A 17,836-nucleotide genomic window follows, 5' to 3' on the forward strand; every position below is an offset into this window, starting at 1 on the left:
TGCAAACTATGGGCCTGATATTTCTGAGTCTGAAAAGGTTTTCAGCCTGCCAGTGGCTGATTTCTTTCTCAAGAGAAAATTTCTCAAGAAAGTCTTTCTTTCAAGGACAATTTCTGTAAATAACTTATGTTTCTCAAAACAAATCTGTACAGCTGTGCTGACTGTGTTTCTCTTGTTCCACCAATGGGACTAGAGAGGTGTTGTTCCCTTTACAAATCATGTTAAGGCTGTATTGGAACCTTATTTAGTACCTTATAAAAGGTACTAAAAGGTAGATAATAAGGCCTTCTAATCATCTTTTTCTGCCTTTGAACTGGAATCAAGCATCTTTTTTTCATGTCCAACAGCAGCAGCAGTCTATGAACCTAATACTGTCACTGGTCCCTTAGAAAACTACAAGTAGTTGTGTAATACCTCTCTTCACTTGAGCCCTAGGAAATTAACTTAAAAAGATAGGGTTTTGCCTTTCTGCATGTGAGAGCATCTATACGTGTTAATTTGATTTTTTTTTTTTTCATCAATCTGGTAAAGCTGTTTTGTTTTGGTTTTTTTTAAACATTTGTTTTCTAAAGCATTACTCAATATTGGGAGATTTGTATGTAAAATGACAGAGCCATATTACATTAAAATAATACCTGACAACAGAAAAGGACTTTTTGAAAGATAGGTGATATTTTTTAGGTGATAGAGTATTCAGTGTGTCTGTTTTTACATTTTTTTTGCTTGCTGGATATGTTTAGTGTATACTGGGGAGATGTACCCATGTCATCAAAATACCCAAACTGTGATCTTGTTAAAAATTAAAATATTGGCAGAACATAAAAACAAAGAAATCACAGACTAGTAAGAGATGCAGTGTTTGTACCTAGCTGTTGTAGTGGTCACACTTCAAATATAAATGGTGTGCATAGGGCTCTGTACTCAGAGCCTGCCGCAGGTTTATCCCCTGAGCATTAGCTGTGCTTAAGGTGTGGCCTGCAGTCTGTCCTTTGCTGTCCTTTCACTGGCTCTTCTGAAACTCTTGTGGCTACAGTAACACCTGCTCTGTCATGACTGAAGCTCATGTAGCTGTTACTCATAACAATACAGCACAGAAATTCAGTTATTATTTCCACAGCTACTCCTGAACATCTCTCTTTAATTTGGTTACAGCGAATTGTGTGATTCAAGAGAAGAAAGAGGGGCTCTTTATAAAGGTCCTGAGGGGTTTTCATTTAAGGAGATGTACAGTAAAAAGGCAGGATGGGGACTAGCATCTTCCTATTTGTTCTGGTATTTAGGAGTTCTAAACCAGACTATCATACCTTTTTATGTACTTGTGCTCCTTTAGATTTCTTTCCATTAAGTTTGGTTTACATGGTGGTGGTTAAACATGTGGTAACTTCCACAGGGATATTTTCAAGTAAGTAGCACAGTTCTGAATGGGAAGCAGTTTGTTCAGCAAAATGTATTTTGGCCTTTGTCTCATGGATGCACTGATGACAAGGTCTCTGTATGTATATTAGGTGGTATTTAAAATTTATTTTTGTTTTAGGATGATAGCCCTACTTTTGTCAATTTTTTGTTTCACAAAACAGCTTGGATGAAGTGTAACAATTTGCCTTATTTCAGAGTTGAAATTGCCAGTATTTTTGCATTCCTACCTTAGTGTTAAAATTAAACCTAACTCTAATGTTTTTTCTTAACTGCTTATAGCTATTCTTGAATATATTTGATGTTTCAGATTGTTATAGGATGAATGGCCTATTAAAATGTGACCAGTATTGATGAATCTTGAAAAATGTTTCTCCTACCTCGGTCTTGTAAATATTTGTAAAGAGAACTAAATTTCTTGGGTTTTTTTCCTCCAAATGTTACTTGTTATAGTAACAGTGGAACTGCTACTATTGTTATAGATCAGTGGAATTGTTTTAACAGTTTTCTGTGCTGGAGACAAGGAATGTGGACTATTTTTAATTTTTTAGGTTATGTGTACTATATGTACTAAAGGGCAGACCTTTTAAAATGAAAGGTAAAAGAAGACCTGTACTTGGAGATGCACAAAACTTAATTTAACAGGGTGCTGGGAAACATGAACCAACTTTTAGTTAGCTGGGCTTTGAAAAGAGTGTTTGATTATATTATATTTGGAAATTCTTCCAAAGTTACTCTACATAAAAGAAAAAACCCCTTGGTATCTGGTACTAGTGCCCTTCCCAGTCAAGGTGCTTTAGAACCCCTTACTTCCATTAAAACTTGAGCACTTAGAATTTGATCTTAATACCATCTTGCTTTGAGAAGATTGTACTTGATACAAGTTTGTGCTACTTTTGAGTTCTGTTTTTTGATCTTTTAAGATGCAGCAAGATGTTGTGCAGGAATTAACAAGCAAATGCCTGAGTTTAGGTTGACAGAAGAAAGTATTTGGTTTTTTTGAAAAACAATCAAGTGTAATTTGAAACATCATCAGAGTTTTTTGAACAAAAGCCTTTGCAATTAGCAATTCAAACAGATTAGTGATGTTTCATTAAATGGTCTTTCCCAGGTCTTAGGATTGTTTTTGCTATTCTGAATACACAGCTATAAAAACTAACAAGCACTAATGAGAATTGCAACCTTATTAAAATGTCAAAAAAACCTATCCTAGGGAGATTGTAATGAACTTGATTTTCAGCTGAGTACTTCTGAGTACTTTTAATCAATCATATGTTTTTAAAATAAACCCTTTGAAACCTGCAAGTAAAAAAATAATTAAACCTCAAATTTTTTTTCCCTCTTGAAAATATCTTATTAGGATTATATTATGGATTCTCCACCAGATGCACCAGATAATACATCTGGTATACTGTTTGGTGTGAGACACAACTCGGGAGTTCCACAGTACCAGACTGGGCCAGCAGTGAATGTAACAGGTGGGTATAACTATAGTAGTTGATAAGAGAAAGAAACAACCTAATGTCGTTTAGTGCAGATCTTTGGGTTATAACTTTAAATAGGATTTCTAGAGTATAGTATAGCTATTTTTTTCTTCCCCCTGTACATAACACTGTATAATGTTTAATGAAATAAACTTCAGAGTCTTGTGTTGTCAGATGTTGCTTTTCAGTGCATTAGACTGACGATAAAATCAACTGATGTCTTCTTATAATGCTCATTTAGATGGGAAAAAGCATTGCCAGATATAGTGTATCTTTATGGACAGGTAAAGGTTTGTTTTTAGTATACTCCTCACTCTTTAGCCAGTGGGAATAGGAAAAGACTGTTAGTTAAAAAGAGGGGCTGTGAACAGTACCTGAAGAACCGAGTCTGCTGGATGGATTCCCTGAGAGGATGATCTTGGTTTTCTGACTGCTGTATGCAGCAGTTGGAGGAGATCAGATCAAAAAGGTAATTCCTGAAAAGAAGGGAGAAAGTATGTAATTTGACAACAAAACCTTTTTTTTTCAACTAGCTTTTCATCAGTAAATATCTAATTTACTTAAAAAGAAGCCAAAAAGCACCTTTTTTTTGTGTGTGTATTAAAGCAGATGAAGTAGATTTGAAGCATGCAGTGTCTTCAGTCTTAAGAAGGCTATAACTTGGGACTTCCCTCCTTTTTGAAGGATTGTATTCTGTAATAGCTGACAAGAATCCTATTATTCTGTCTGTAACTTGTGGATGACAATGACTTCTGATTTTTCCCTGAGGTAACAAGTTAAGTACAGTGGGTGGCCTGACTGGTCATGCTAAGAAGTTACGTAGGACAGAGGGGTAGCTATTTTGCTCAGCTTCATGTGATGGTTTTGCATTTTCAGTTTGGGTATTCACTCCAGAAATATATCGGTGAAGGGTTAGCAGTGTATTTTGCTTGTGTCCATCCATTCTGTTGGTGTCATTCTTGTCTTGGGTTAAATAGCTTTTTGTTAAGTATTTGTTTTTCACAAACGGTTCAGTATTCCAGTTCTTGTTCTCCAAAGGACAGGTATTAAATTTTAATTGTTTGTGGGTTTGTTTTTTTTTAACTTTGGAGACTTAGCTTGCTTACTTAAAAATTACTTGTATTAGTCTCTCACTGAGAAAATTTGAAATGTTTAAAAGCACTGATTGCAATTCAAAGCATTTTAAATGTGCCATACTTAGTCTATGTTTTTTTCTGTAAGATGGCAATAGGATTTGAAAGTTAAAATAAAAGTTTTATTATTGTAGGTTGAAACATGAGTGGTTTTGACACAGAAAACAAATTTAAGATACATTTCACTTTGCAGAAAGGAGGTGTCTGTGTATTTTGTAGTTTTGCTTGCTTGGTGAAGCCATGTAATGATATGAAATTCATGTTCATGTATGCCAAAGCCTACTTGCCTGTGTTGGTGCTATGCTTCCCTAATTCCTAAATAGCACTGTAGGCACAAGACATTTTGGAACACAGTATTTAAAACCAGAATAATTTTGGGAACTGGCCTTTGATACTCTTCAGGACAGTATAACTTAGGCATGTGGATCATGAAAGACATTTTTTAGCTGAGTATAGCATAAGCATTTATTTCTGAGATCTGAGCAGGGAAATGACAGGTTGCTAATGGACACTAACCAAGCATCGTCTTAGGCTGCTGAATAGGTGGTGGTGTATGGGGTAAACAGCATTGGTAACTCCTCCATGCAGGTCAGATGGCACTGGGGATGTATGTAAAATGTAGCTTGCTTTCTGAGCATATTGTGAGAACATTCTCCCACAAACTTCATCCACTTGGAGGAATGAGAAATTGCTGTGACCAAAAGACCTTGTGGAGTTGGCGGGACTGCACTCGTGAATCCATAGCTCCAGATGAATGGGAGTTGTTGATGCAGGACAGTGCACTAAGAGGCCTGATGTAATCTGGCTTTCATGTGCCTGTTCTGTTACCACACTACATTTGGTGCTTTTATTCTAGGTTACTATTTCTGATATTTTTTTCCATAATTTATAAAATCAGGCCCAGCCAGCACAGATGCACAGAGCAGCATTAAGGTTTTTATGGTGGTGTTGTGTGTTCATAAGACTGTCAGCAAGGTGGTGGTGCAGCCAGTGTACTTCACTCTTTCCTTGCCATCATGGATGTGGTGCACAGGAATATTGTGTGTATGAGCATAGCCAACTCCTGGGTAATAGCTTCAGAAGTGTTCACTAATAGAAAAAAGTGACCAAGCAAGAATTTTTGGGTGCTGCTTTTTCCTGTTATCCTGAGTACCTGAAGTCTGTGTGATCTGCTGTGCAGAGAGTTAGACAAACTAGCCTGGAATATGGGTGATTCAAGGAATTCTTGTGTCCACATTCCAGCTGAGAGAAGCACTTCAATGGTAAGAGGTGTCAAACTGATTTATACCAGCAAGGTACTAAATAATACTTGGAGTTGGTGTATTAGTTTTCAAAATAGGCTTAAATTATTTCATGAACAAACAACAGAGCTAAAATGCATACCTGTGTGTATTCTGCTAGTATTATGGTTCTTCTGAAGTAGAATTTATAAATCAGAGTTGTGTAGATTAAGACTACTCACCTTTATAAATGTATAAAAGAGTCTTCAAAATTTTTATCACAGATGGGTTAAGCTTTTAAAATTGGAATTACGAACAGTTTTTTTTAACTTATTAAAATAGTCCTTGTTTCCAAATTGGGGTTTCAACAGTCAAGTAGAATACTTCACTGAAACTCCTTGTAAACTTCGTCAGACCTTTTCCCTGGCCCTCTTTGCACAGCTACACATAGTTTAATATATAGCAGCAGCAGCAATTCCTGCTGTAGGTTGATGGCTAGATGGCTCTGATCCTCAGTGATACAGAGGAATGCTAAGGTCATATACCAGCTCTGTGGAAGCTTTTGCTGAGCAAGACATATGTCAATGTAAGCAGCTCATATACCTAACACAGTGAGTATAAGTAAATTAAAACTCCCTTGGAAGTAGTAGCATCTAATTAATAACCTGATCATTTTGGGAATGTGTGAATGAATGAACCTTAGGCAAACAATACATAGTGGGGCATTTGACCTTAATACGTTTATTTTTATCAAAAAGAAGGAAAGGTGTATGATGAAGGAGAATGCTAGGATGTTTAGGTATCTATATATCAAATGAATTATGTTTTCCCATGTATCAGGCACAGTGTGGGAGATTTTCCAAGATGTTGATCAGCATTCCCTGCTGGGAGTCTGCCTATGTGCATAGAATGAGGAACGTTCTCCAGACTGTTGGCTAAGTTTAGATAGTTCCCACTGAGTAAATACAGGTATGGGTGACAGAGGGCTGTTTTGTTTCCTCTCAGAAGTTTGAATAATTTGTTGTGACACAAGATATCTCTACTTACTGAGCTTCTTGCTACACCCTGAGAAGTCATTGAAGCAGCTATGCCATTGGGGAGGGGAGGGCTATAGCAGAATATCTTTACCTTAGGTCATTGTGTCCAGAATTGAAACCTTTGACATATTTTATTACAGTCTTAAGATTATTTGCAGTCTGTCACTGTGAGAGGTTTACAAGACCTGTGCTGGCCCGTCAGACTTCTTGGTTTGTAGCTGTGTCCTTCAGATCTACTGAGGACTGATCTGTGTATTAAGTTCATATCATCAAGGGTAATCTTACAGTGACAGAGCCATGGGATTCTGACAAGATGGAGCCAATTGTTTATAGGCATGTTGACCAGCCACAGCCAATTTCAAAGTTGTTGGGGGATTTTTTTTGTTTTGGGCTTTTTTTTTGTTGGTGTCTTCCAGTCTGGTTTTTTGGGGATTTTTTTTTGTTCCATTTTTTTATTGTTTCTGCTTTGGTTTTTTGTTTGTGGTTTCTTTTGTTTTTTGTTTTGTTGTGGATTTTTTGTTTTCTTGGCTTTTTTCTTTTTGTTTGTTTATTTGTTTTTAGTGATTTTCTTCGGACAAAATACTGCAGACCATAAGGACATGTATTGTTCTTTCAGAAGAATAGAGCAGATAAGTGTGCTGTGCTTGGTCATTAGAAGTTACAACACTTTTTTCATTTTACATGCAAACTGCTGTTTACAGAGTTATATAACAAACTAAAATAGCATTAACACAGAACCAGAAAAAAAAGAGAGGTGTTTTCCATGAGAAGTGCAGAGCTTGTTCCAAGTAGGGGACATTGCAGAAAACAGCTGTGTATCTTAACTTTATCTTAACTTTATTACTGTGAACTCACCTTGACTCAGATTAGATTCAAGATGTGAAAAGTAGGCCAAATGAATTCAGGTGGCCACAGTATGATTTATTGGGGTTTCAGAGGTGGGTTTGTATGTCTCGCTTTTACCCTTTTCCTGCTTCACTGGCCTGGGCCTTCAGTCTGAATTGGATATTGTTTTCTTAACTTCAGTATGGCATATTAGTTGGGAAAATCTTTAAACTACATTGTGTGGACTCTAAATTGCAGTAATCACTAATGTGTTCTAATTACTATGGGAAATAAACAAGGTTCTTTAAATTTAAGTGCTGTAGGTCTAAATGAGAGTGGTTTTGTATCTAAACCTCCTGCTACTTCTGAAGGCAACAGTGTAACTCCAAAACAGGCCGAGGTTAATGAGGTGTTGCTAGAAGCAACTTGGCTGTTTTGGCTACAGGTAACTTCCAACAGTTACACAGGCACAAAGTGGATTCCAAACGGTAGGAAGATGGAGTGGTCTAGCGGGCAGTCCTGCCTCTGTGTCAGGGAGAAAGCTAACATATCTGTAGTGTTTTAGTTGGTTAGTGTTTTTAATGCTCTTAAGGCAGTGTAAGTAACTCCTTTTATGCCATAAAATAAAAAAAAATATTCTATGCAAGGATTTATATACCTTTACAAATTAATTTACCTGAGGTTACCTAGTCAGATTTTAGACCTTTATTGTTTGGTAGGTAGGTTTGAATTCTGTAGGGCAATAATTAGTCATTTGAAGACAGATGATAAAAATAAGTGTCCCTGACCTCATTCTCCGAGTTCACATTTTTGGTGTCAAGGGAGCAGAGGGTTGAAGCTTCAAAACACAACCAACCAGAAAATCAAGATTAAAAGAATTCTTGACTTAATTATGTAACTGCTGAATTTATGAACTAATTCTGATTAGGTGAAGGAAAAAAAAAATCATTTTAACAATGCCACGCAAGGCAGTAACAACTTACATTGTGGAGTCCCCATCCTTGGAGAGAGTCAAAAGTTGACTGGACATAGCTCTGACCATAAGATTAGACTTGCTTTGAGTGGGAAGTTGCACAAAATGACCTTCAAAGATCCAACCTAAATAATTTTGTGATTCTGTATTTTGACTAATTATTGCAAAGTGTGTTTTGCAGTATCCTCCCCCTCCCCTTTTTTTTTTTCAGCAGTGCTTCTGATACAGTTTCAAATAGTAGTGGGGAGGGGAGAAGATCTGTTTCAAAGAAGGGATGTTATTGTAAAGTTTTTTTCCTTCCCTGAAAGAAGAGAGCTAGTCTGGCTGTTTCAGAGTATTAACTATTAGGTGCATTTTTGTCCTGAGACAAGACATGCTTTCTAGTGATTGCAGTAGGCAATAGACCAGATTCTATTCAACACCAAATATTCTTTGACGTTTCCAAGACATCCTCTCTCCTATAATGTTAAAATCATTGTTTGGAATAATTTCAGATTTGGGGTTTTTGCATGTCTTATTTAGAGCTCGTTTGCTCTTTCCAGCAACCAGATGGATGTGGCTATAACATGAACATTGCAGCAAAAAATTTCCTCCACCCTCGTTGAGGTGAAATAGATACTGTGCTGCAGCCCATAATAAAAAAAGATAACTGAAGGATCTTGATGAATTCAGTAAAAAAGTAGATCATATTCACTGAGAACCTTATTTTGCTGAGTTTGTCTCTAAGCCATCACATGCTGGTTTACCAATTTCTAATCTATCACAGAATCCAGCACTGAAGCACTGCAGAACCCAAGATTTTGCTGCAGGACTGGTTTTCTTCAACTCAGTTTGCACTGAGCTGTGATGTGTCAAAATTTTTGCCAACTGTAATAGTGAAGACTTGCAGCACTGTTTTGTGGTACATCTTTTACATGGCCATCCACTCATGTGAAGGACTTTATGCTTAATAATGGTTCTTAGCAAAATAGTTATCTTAAGGAAAATTACTGTTTATTTATGATCTAGGCAGGACTCTTTTTGTGTAAAAATATATAACACACTGGCATGGTAATGTCTTAACTCATACACTTACTCATTCCCTTGTATTTATGTTTTCATTTTTATTTCATCTTTTCATAGTCCTGGCAGGGAACAGTTGACACTGCTGTTGAGATGTTGTTTCCTGTGTTTAACATCTAAGCTACTTAATATGGAGTCCTCCAGATCTGTGAATGACTTGAGAATGCAAGAGAATTTCATCTGGAAAACTAGCTCTTGCTCTGATACAGTTTACAGTTTGGAGAAAACTCAAAGCTTGGGTTTATTCATTAAAGTTTAAACTAATACAAAGCTTTAATATCTCTTTTGTTTAAAAGGCATTAATCATTTATGTTGATAACAGAAGCATTATTTCCTTTAATTACTGGGCGTAGTTGTTAATTTAGAGGATTTATTCTCTAGATTCTCCAAAGACATCTTTCGTCAACGGAACTAATGCATTTGAATAAGCCTAGATTCCAACAACTCTCCAGAGAGAAATAACCTCATCATTAAGAAAACCAAATGGTGAAATTCCTTTTCAGAGCTAGTTATCTGAACCCTATCATGATGATGATTGGTCATGGCAGAAAACAGGCTTTACATGTTTGTTTGAAAAGTTTGTTAAACAAACACCAAAATCCCATCCTGTCCAGGATGGGGTGGGCTGATGGTGCACAGAAGGAATGTTTTCTCCCCTATCATGCTGCCTTCATATCCTCACGTGTTGTTTCCTTGTTTGTTGATAAGATTTTGTAAAATCTGTTTATCAGTTTGTATCAAACAGAACAAACTCCAAGTCGGTTCAGGAAGAAGGAGGAGTAGTTAAAAGATGCTTGTAAAGCCTTGCCTATGGTTACTACAGTTTCATTGATGGTAATAGTTTTAGTTTGAAGTAGCATATTTTGCTGGAATAATACCACTACTACTGAATTGAGTACTCTGCTTGTGAATTCTGAGTCTTTATATGTTTTAAATTTTACAGGGACAGATGCTGTATCCAGCACCATTAAAAATGGAGGACCTTTTCCACGGGCTTGTCCAAAATGTAATATACATTTCAATCTTATGGATCCTCTAAAAAATCATATGAAGGTAAAATATTTTGGGGCTTGTAAGCATTAGAACAACCTCTGTGGGCTTCTCCTTGTTTATGGAAGAGTGCCATGGTTTGATGGGAAGCTAGTTTGGCTTCTGTCTACTGTTCAACCAGAGCCAAATGCTCAAAGTCTTGCAGTCATGGAGAGCAAGACAGGAACTCTAAGTCTTGCTACTTTTTGCCTCATTTTTCCAATTTTCTGAAGGTAAGTGTCTATGAGAATAGACAGTCAGGTGACCCACATCTGTATAAGACTGCAGCTGACACAAGTGTAAACTTACTGTTTTATTTTGATGTATCACTTGGTACAGCAAGATAAAAATACTTGATACTTAATAGATAAAAAAGTTTTTAAGCTGTGGGGAAGAATTTCATTGGTAGTTCATACTTAAACACTGGTAAACAAAGCTCTCAGAAACTGAGCATCGCTTCATCTGATTGTGAAACTGTCTACCACTATTTCTGGAAAAAGTATTTTCTGGAAAATATTTATCATTTGGCAAAGATTCTCAAAATTTTCAGGCATATGTATTTCGTTTAAGGCACAGAGAAGTGGCTTTGCAGTCTGTATACAATCTGAATATCCAAACCAAAAAGGAGTAATTAGCTACTGTATAACACAAATTTGCGAGGATCTGAGTTACTGTTCTCACAAATGGTTCTGATTTACAGGGTTACAGTACCCTAAAGAGTAATTACCATCCTCTTCCGCTCTGAAACATAATTAAGAAATACAGATAGCAGTGGAAAAAAAACCAAGAGTTTTATCTTTTTCAAATCGTTATTTGTGCAAAGTAGCTTTTGCACTGAGTACATCAACTGAATGAAAGAACCCATTGAATAAGTGTGTTTAGTTAGGATACTGAGCTACATTTCCACAGCAGGAAATTACTCCTTACTAGTAGGCTTATGGAAAGTAGTCCTGCATGGGAAGAACCATTATTCGGCAGGAGAAAAATCTGTCCTCTGAAACATTCTTATTTTGTTGGAAACTTAATAGCATCTTTTTATGAAGTGTGTTGTACTTTTGAAAGTCACAAGTTTCATGAGATGGCTCTTTGGCTAAACGTTCTTTATGTACAGTTCAACATACAGGAGCTTGAGCAATGTCTGTTGTGTGACTCAGAATTCTGAGTGTTTTAGTAATGCTGGAAAGAACTTTTGAAGGTTTCAACATACACTCTTCCCTAAGAAATAAAGGACAAAACGTCCCATGCAGTTCTCAATAAACATAATGCTTGTCAGCAAAATACTTGCATGAAAACTGCTTTTTTCTTTTTTTTATTAAATGTAAATGAGGTAGAATTTTTTTGTAAGAGTAAGGCAACACGATTATTGTCTCCTTGATTAAATTTATCTTACATGAACCTTTGAGAATCTTCCTCTTCAGTTTTATATCTAGTGTTTTATTACTTAAACACTAGTTAAAGGTGAGTTACTGTTCAAAATTGAATATGACTACCATCAGTGTGTCAGAGAATTAAGCTTTGCATCTAACATTAGTGCCTTCGGTTCTTAAAATGCTGTTCTCATTGATGCTGTTTGGTGAAACTGATAGCTTTTTTTTCTTTGTCTCATCTCTTCTCCCTGTTTGCATCCAGTATTGTTGTCCAGATATGGTAAATAACTTTTTCCTGGGAATGGGCCAAACAGAGTGTTTGAGCACAACAAGCAAGACCACTGAATCTGAGAAAGGAAAACTGATTATGTTAGTTAATGACTTTTATTATGGGAAGGATGAAGGTGACCTCCAGCAGGTACAACAGGAGCAGAAGACTCATACGACATTTAAATGCATCAGTTGTCTCAAAGTTCTTAAAAATAACATCAGGTATTTGAACTAATTTCCTTAATTATTTGTTAATCACTTACAGTCCATAGTAGTCTCGTTTATTAAATTTTTCTGTCTCTTGAGTTCCTTTCGTACTGAAAACTGATAATATTGGGTGACTAAACAGAAATTAGATTAATTTTTACTTTGCATGTGTGGCCATAATTGAAACCTTTTACAGATTAGAGTACAAATTTTTGTGATGTCTAACATAAACATAGTTTTGATAAGAGCAGTTGTAGGACTTTGGGGTTAGAAAGGGCAACACAAAGGATTTTACAATTTGCCATCTGGATTGATGGCAATATTGGTAGACGCGAGCGTTAATTCCCTTTAGGGATGCGCAATGACTAATAGTCAGTAGTTCACTTATATAACATCTGTTATTTTGTTGGAGTAATTTTACTTCCAAATGCTGATAAAACCCCAGTAAGCTGTTTTAGTAGGTAGACAAGTTTGTGTCATCGTTCCTTTGGAAGTTAAGGTCACTGAACTTTTTTTACACACGCTCTTCAAGGGAAGCTGAAGTAGCAGAATGTAAAATTGAAAAATGGACCATTGTTTCAAAGGGCACAGTCTGCAAGTTAAAATGAGCAGGTTTATGCTAGCATTAGACACATATTATTGAAAAAAACAAGTTTTCTGTAATTAAAACAATGACATTTGCTATTAATCATTAAATAGGCACTATTTTCTACTCAGCATTATATTGTAAGCAATTGGTGCTATAGTGCCTGTATGTTCCACAGGAAGTCATTAAAAATGTATGAGCCCTTTTTTAAAAAAAATTCTGTGGCTTTGACTTTAACCATATTAATTTTGACTGTAACTTTGTAGCTTTATTCCATAGTTCTGTAAATTAAGAATTTTTACTCCAAGGTATATTTTGCACCTTAATATACAGTGGACAAAATTAAATACGTCTTACCATCCTAATTCAAATATCGTTTCGTGGACTGAAATTCAGAAAAGCAGAAAATTATTCATCATGGTAATCCCCTGCTTTCTTTAAAAGATCTGTGGTTGAACATGCCATTGCAATAATTTTTTTGTAAAGGCATTATGCAGTAATAGTGTCAGTTTCTTTTGTCTGCTTAGAAAGTTGGATAGACTCAGTTGGCCTTTTCTGGTTTTCTTGTTTTGTAAGGAACATGATAGTACAGGCCTGAGCTCAGGAGACTACTCTCCTTGCTTGTTTGTTTTTTCCAGTTCCAAGGTCTGCATTTCTTTTGTGTGTTACATTTAATAGTTAACATTCCTAATGTGACTTACATTTAATAGTTCCCCTGGCTATACTGAAATAAAGGGCATTCTAAACAGGAATTTTTTGGAGTTGAACTGTAGTGGTCTTGCGGCTAACCTGTCGCTGTGCTGCTTGACCAGTAACAGTGACCTGCTGATGCTGTCATGGGTGCCTGGACTTCTCAGCCAGAATAGATTCTTACTTCAGAGAGGTGACAGATTGAGGAAAAGCTGGTAACTTAATACCATACCAGTTTCTCCCACTCTTTTGATGTTGGCGGCAGAGTGGTGTTTTTGATAACTGTCCTTCATAATTCACTGTCAGGTCTAAATGGGTTAGACAAAGAATGTTCCTGGAACTCCTGCCATGGTTTCACATAAAGCTGTCATGTCCAAATTGCAGATACATTCTTGCTACTTAATAGTTTTCAGCAGAGCTAAAGTTACATTTTTTTCAGAATGGGGCTTTGAGGTTGCTGTTGGTGGATTAAGTGTGAACAGTTGATGTTTTTCTTGTCTTTACTTACTTCCTAATATTTCAAGGCAAGGATTTTGTCTAAGCAAACATGAGAAATGTGACAGATTATTTAGTCTTAGAACATGTTTTAGATTTAATGTGTGTTCCTTAAAGTCAAGATTTCTAGTCAGCTTTAAGTTTGTTGCCTGTTTTTTTAGCAAACACTTACTACTTAAATTTTATTTTTTTTCTAAATTGAAAAGTCCTTACACAGTAAAATTTCTAAAGAATCCTGTACATCTTGCATGTGATATGCATGGGGAATGTTAAAATGTAGTTTTTTGCACCATTTAAAGGTTTATGAACCACATGAAACATCACTTGGAGCTTGAGAAGCAAAGCAATGAAAGTTGGGAAAGCCACACTACCTGCCAGCACTGTTACCGACAGTTTCCCACGCCATTCCAGCTTCAGTGCCACATCGAGAGTACACACACGCCTTATGAGTCATCCAGTGAGTTGAATCCTATCACACTGAATTTTTTTCTAAGCCAAATTTTTTAGAAATTTCCCAACTTTTATTTCCTGGATTGTAATTTCATAATAAAGCTATTGTACTTGAATAACAATAATCTTGAGATGTAATATAGGAACAGAACACTTTTTTTTTTTTTTTGAGAGCAATATATGTGCAAAAAAAGTATTTAAAAATATTTTGGGTTTTTTTCTTGCTTTTTTTTTGTTTGTTTATTTATTTATTTGTATTTGAAAGCTTTATTTTAAGACCTCATTCTTAAGGCCTTTGCCTTCCTGGTTTTCTGAAACTGTACAGGGAATTTCTTCTAAAGAGTAGAATAATCATGAGATTGCTTTACCTTTAATGATATATATGTTTCACATATATGTATTGTAATTCATGTACATATGACCCCTATCAAATTTTTACTTTTTTCTCGTTTTTCACTTTTTCTAGCGATTTGTAAAATCTGTGAATTATCATTTGAAACAGAGCAAGTTCTTTTGCAACATATGAAGGACAATCATAAGCCAGGTGAAATGCCATATGTTTGCCAGGTATCTCAGAGTGACTTTTGTATTTAGATTACACCACTCCCCTGTCTTCACTGTCAGTAAACTTGTAACAAAAAAGTCAAACTTCTAATTTTAGGTGTGCAACTACAGATCTTCGGCTTTTTCAGATGTAGAAACACATTTTAGAACAGTTCATGAAAACACAAAACATTTACTATGCCCATTTTGCCTCAAAGTTATTAAAATTGGAGCACCATATATGCATCATTACATGAGGCATCAGGTAAGCAGTCTTTTCAATCCTTAATGCTTGAAATATGCTAAACACATGTAAGGAACCTCCCTCTGAAAAAGAAATTAGAAGAATTCCAGAAGTCTTTAAAGGAATTGTTAGACTTTGTCTTGTTTTTGTATAATAGCAGCTCCCTGTTTAAAATAATCTCTGAATATCCTTAAATATCTTCCTGCTATTTGGTTTCTTTATTACATTGTAGTGATTTGATTCTGCTTTTCTTGAGATAACTAGCAAATCTGTCATTAGTTCAAACAAAGAAAAAGATAATGAAGTGTCTTGTAACTGGGAATCTGATTCCTCTTCTTAGTAACCATACTGCCTTGCATTTTCAAGTATCTAATTCCTACGGAGTATTTTGTCTTTGTATGGTATTAGGAGTTTGTTTAGTTGATGTTTTAGGAACTGCATGAACATTGCTTGAGACAAGCTAGGGCTAGAGTTTTGTCATGCCATCCCTGCTAACTATAGATCGTCATTTGTCTTTAAAAGAAAAAGGGAATATACCGTTGCACTAAATGCAGACTGCAGTTTTTAACATGCAAAGAAAAGATGGATCACAAGACTCAGCATCACCGAACATTTAGGAAACCCAAGCAATTAGAAGGCTTGCCTCCGGGAACAAAGGTGAGTGTTCATGCAGGAAAACTGGAGGGGACAAAGGAAAACAAGTTTTGGTAGGGAAAAGAGTAGAATAGAAACAAGTGCTTTTCTCCTTTCTTTTCCTGAACAAGGTGTTGGGGTTGTAGTGTTTTGGTTTTTTTCCCTCACCTTTAAAACTAAAACATGCTCTTGTTTGAGCATCTGTCCCATTGTTCCATACAACTACATACATGCCAGTAGTCCAGCCAGAGCTGCTGTTTTCTTGAGCTGATGGTTAATTTGTCCCTTCCCATTTATGCTTTCTTGTGCTGGGAGCTGCTTTGCATAATTTCTTGTGAAAGATTTTCAGCTTAAGAAAGGTGGTGGCAAAAAACCATGCAAGGTTTTTTTCTTGCAAAAAATGCAAGACCTACATCTGCATAGAATACATATGCTTAAAATTGGGTTCACTGGGTCTTCTTTAGGTTCAGCATTTGAAGGTATGTGGGGAAAACTTGGGTCCCCTCAGAACAATTACGCTGTCTTTAAGTTATTCTTCCATTTCTCAAGAGGGATCTAATTAGACTAGGATTTTCTTGTAGATTTCGGCACTTTTTCCAACAGTTTTTTAATGGAGTGTTAAAATACATGTTCTTTCAGTTGCAAGGAAGTTAACATTTTGATCAGCTCTTCATAGTTCATTTGCTGTGGAGTCAGGAAGGGAAAATTACTTCAGTTGCTGTTGATTGTTTTGCTTGGCAGAAGTATTGTAAAGCACCAATTCTTTACTCTGTGATAATACCTCAATTTTTAAAAGATTTTTGGGGTCTTCATGACCTAATAAAAGCTTAGATTATGTTAAAATACATGTTAGTAGACCACGGCAGGATGCAGATGTTACTACTGAAAAACCTGGAACCAGATTTAGAAGACAAGGTGCTTCTAAACTAGGAATATGGGTAAGAAATATAATTAGAAGTCATGGTGTGAGTGAAAACCACATTTGAGAGCATGACAAAGGAGTTCAAGAATACCAGATAAGAGGTGAGATACCAGAATTACTCCTTGGAGTTCTAGGATGGTGAGCAAACATATCTGAAGGGAGTAGACTGGCTCATCATGAGGCAGCAATACACAGGACTTTTTTGTTAAATTCAGACACTTATGGGATAGTTTGATATTCTTTTTAGTAGGGCTGATTGGCCTGACACTTCTGCTACATTTTTTTTTCATTTAAGAAGGCAGGATCTAGCTCTGGAATAAAAACATGTATTTTGTCATGACCAGCTATTTTGACAAACTCTTTAAGCATCCAGTTACCTATTAGAGATTAACTCTAGTCCAACAGTATTTTCAGTATTTTGTATTCTTCAAAGTAATCTGTAGTCAGGAGAGTATTTTATGCTATGGATTGTACTGTAAGGTGGCTTAAACTTTGAGACAAATAGAAGTGGGAAACTTGGAGACCTTAAATCTAAACAGAATTTTTTTATTAATTTCGTACTTGTAGGTGACTATTCGAGCATCTTTGGGATCTCATCAGTCAGGATCATTAGCTACATCTTCTGTTAGTACAAGCAGTTCCACATTTCAATTATCACCTAAAGCTAAAAATACAACCACTAAAAATCATAACAAATCTAATACAACTAAGTCAAGAGGAAAATCAAAACAAACTACATCGAAGAAACAAAATGCATGGACAAACAGCAGAAAAAAAAAAGAACCTACAAATGTAACATTTCCTAATCTAAGGTAAAATACTAGCATTAAAATTGTCTTTAAGTATTCTTTGAACATAAATAATAATAATTTAATGGTCTTTCAGTAACTTTAATGCTGTAATACAGAAGATCTGGCACCTCAGGTTTGCCAAGAAAGCAGTCAGCAAAACTGGGGAAGAACAGGATTATATTCTTGCTTTGTGGATGTTTCAAGGCTCATGGGTAATATTTAGGCGTTTTCTGTGTGTTGTGATGGATGGAAATAATTATTTTAAGTACTTCTCAAATGCATAGAGGCAAACTTGGATGTATCCAAATCATCCACTGTATTGTCTCTTGTTTCCAGGAGTGGCCAATAAAGAGATGCTTACATTAACTTTTTTATTAGGATAATAAGGATGGTACATTGTTCAAGCAAAAGCAAAACTTTCTTCATTTGTGCTAGTGTAACTTACAAGTATTTAGCTGATTC

The 17,836-nt window shown here is 35.9% G+C and overlaps 1 protein-coding gene across 9 annotated transcripts in view; it reads left to right on the forward strand.

Annotated features, from left to right (window-relative positions):
- The window catches only part of ZNF280D (zinc finger protein 280D), a 50,404-nt gene that overhangs the window by 12,716 nt on the left and 19,852 nt on the right, over positions 1-17,836 (forward strand). For all 9 annotated transcript variants that reach the window (XR_001523497.3, XR_002002115.2, XM_015638655.2 and 6 more), the window contains 8 exons: positions 2,774-2,891; positions 10,091-10,200; positions 11,806-12,035; positions 14,091-14,248; positions 14,708-14,808; positions 14,903-15,049; positions 15,551-15,685; positions 17,151-17,395. Coding sequence is in view for 7 of the 9 variants with exons in the window: in XM_015638655.2 (XP_015494141.1) it covers positions 2,774-2,891; positions 10,091-10,200; positions 11,806-12,035; positions 14,091-14,248; positions 14,708-14,808; positions 14,903-15,049; positions 15,551-15,685; positions 17,151-17,395 (1,244 nt within the window). In the remaining 2 variants the exon portion in view is untranslated. The remainder of the gene's footprint in view (positions 1-2,773; positions 2,892-10,090; positions 10,201-11,805; positions 12,036-14,090; positions 14,249-14,707; positions 14,809-14,902; positions 15,050-15,550; positions 15,686-17,150; positions 17,396-17,836) is intronic.

This window comes from Parus major, chromosome 10, assembly GCF_001522545.3.
Source record: "Parus major isolate Abel chromosome 10, Parus_major1.1, whole genome shotgun sequence".
In the NCBI taxonomy this organism is placed as follows: Eukaryota; Metazoa; Chordata; class Aves; order Passeriformes; family Paridae; genus Parus; species Parus major.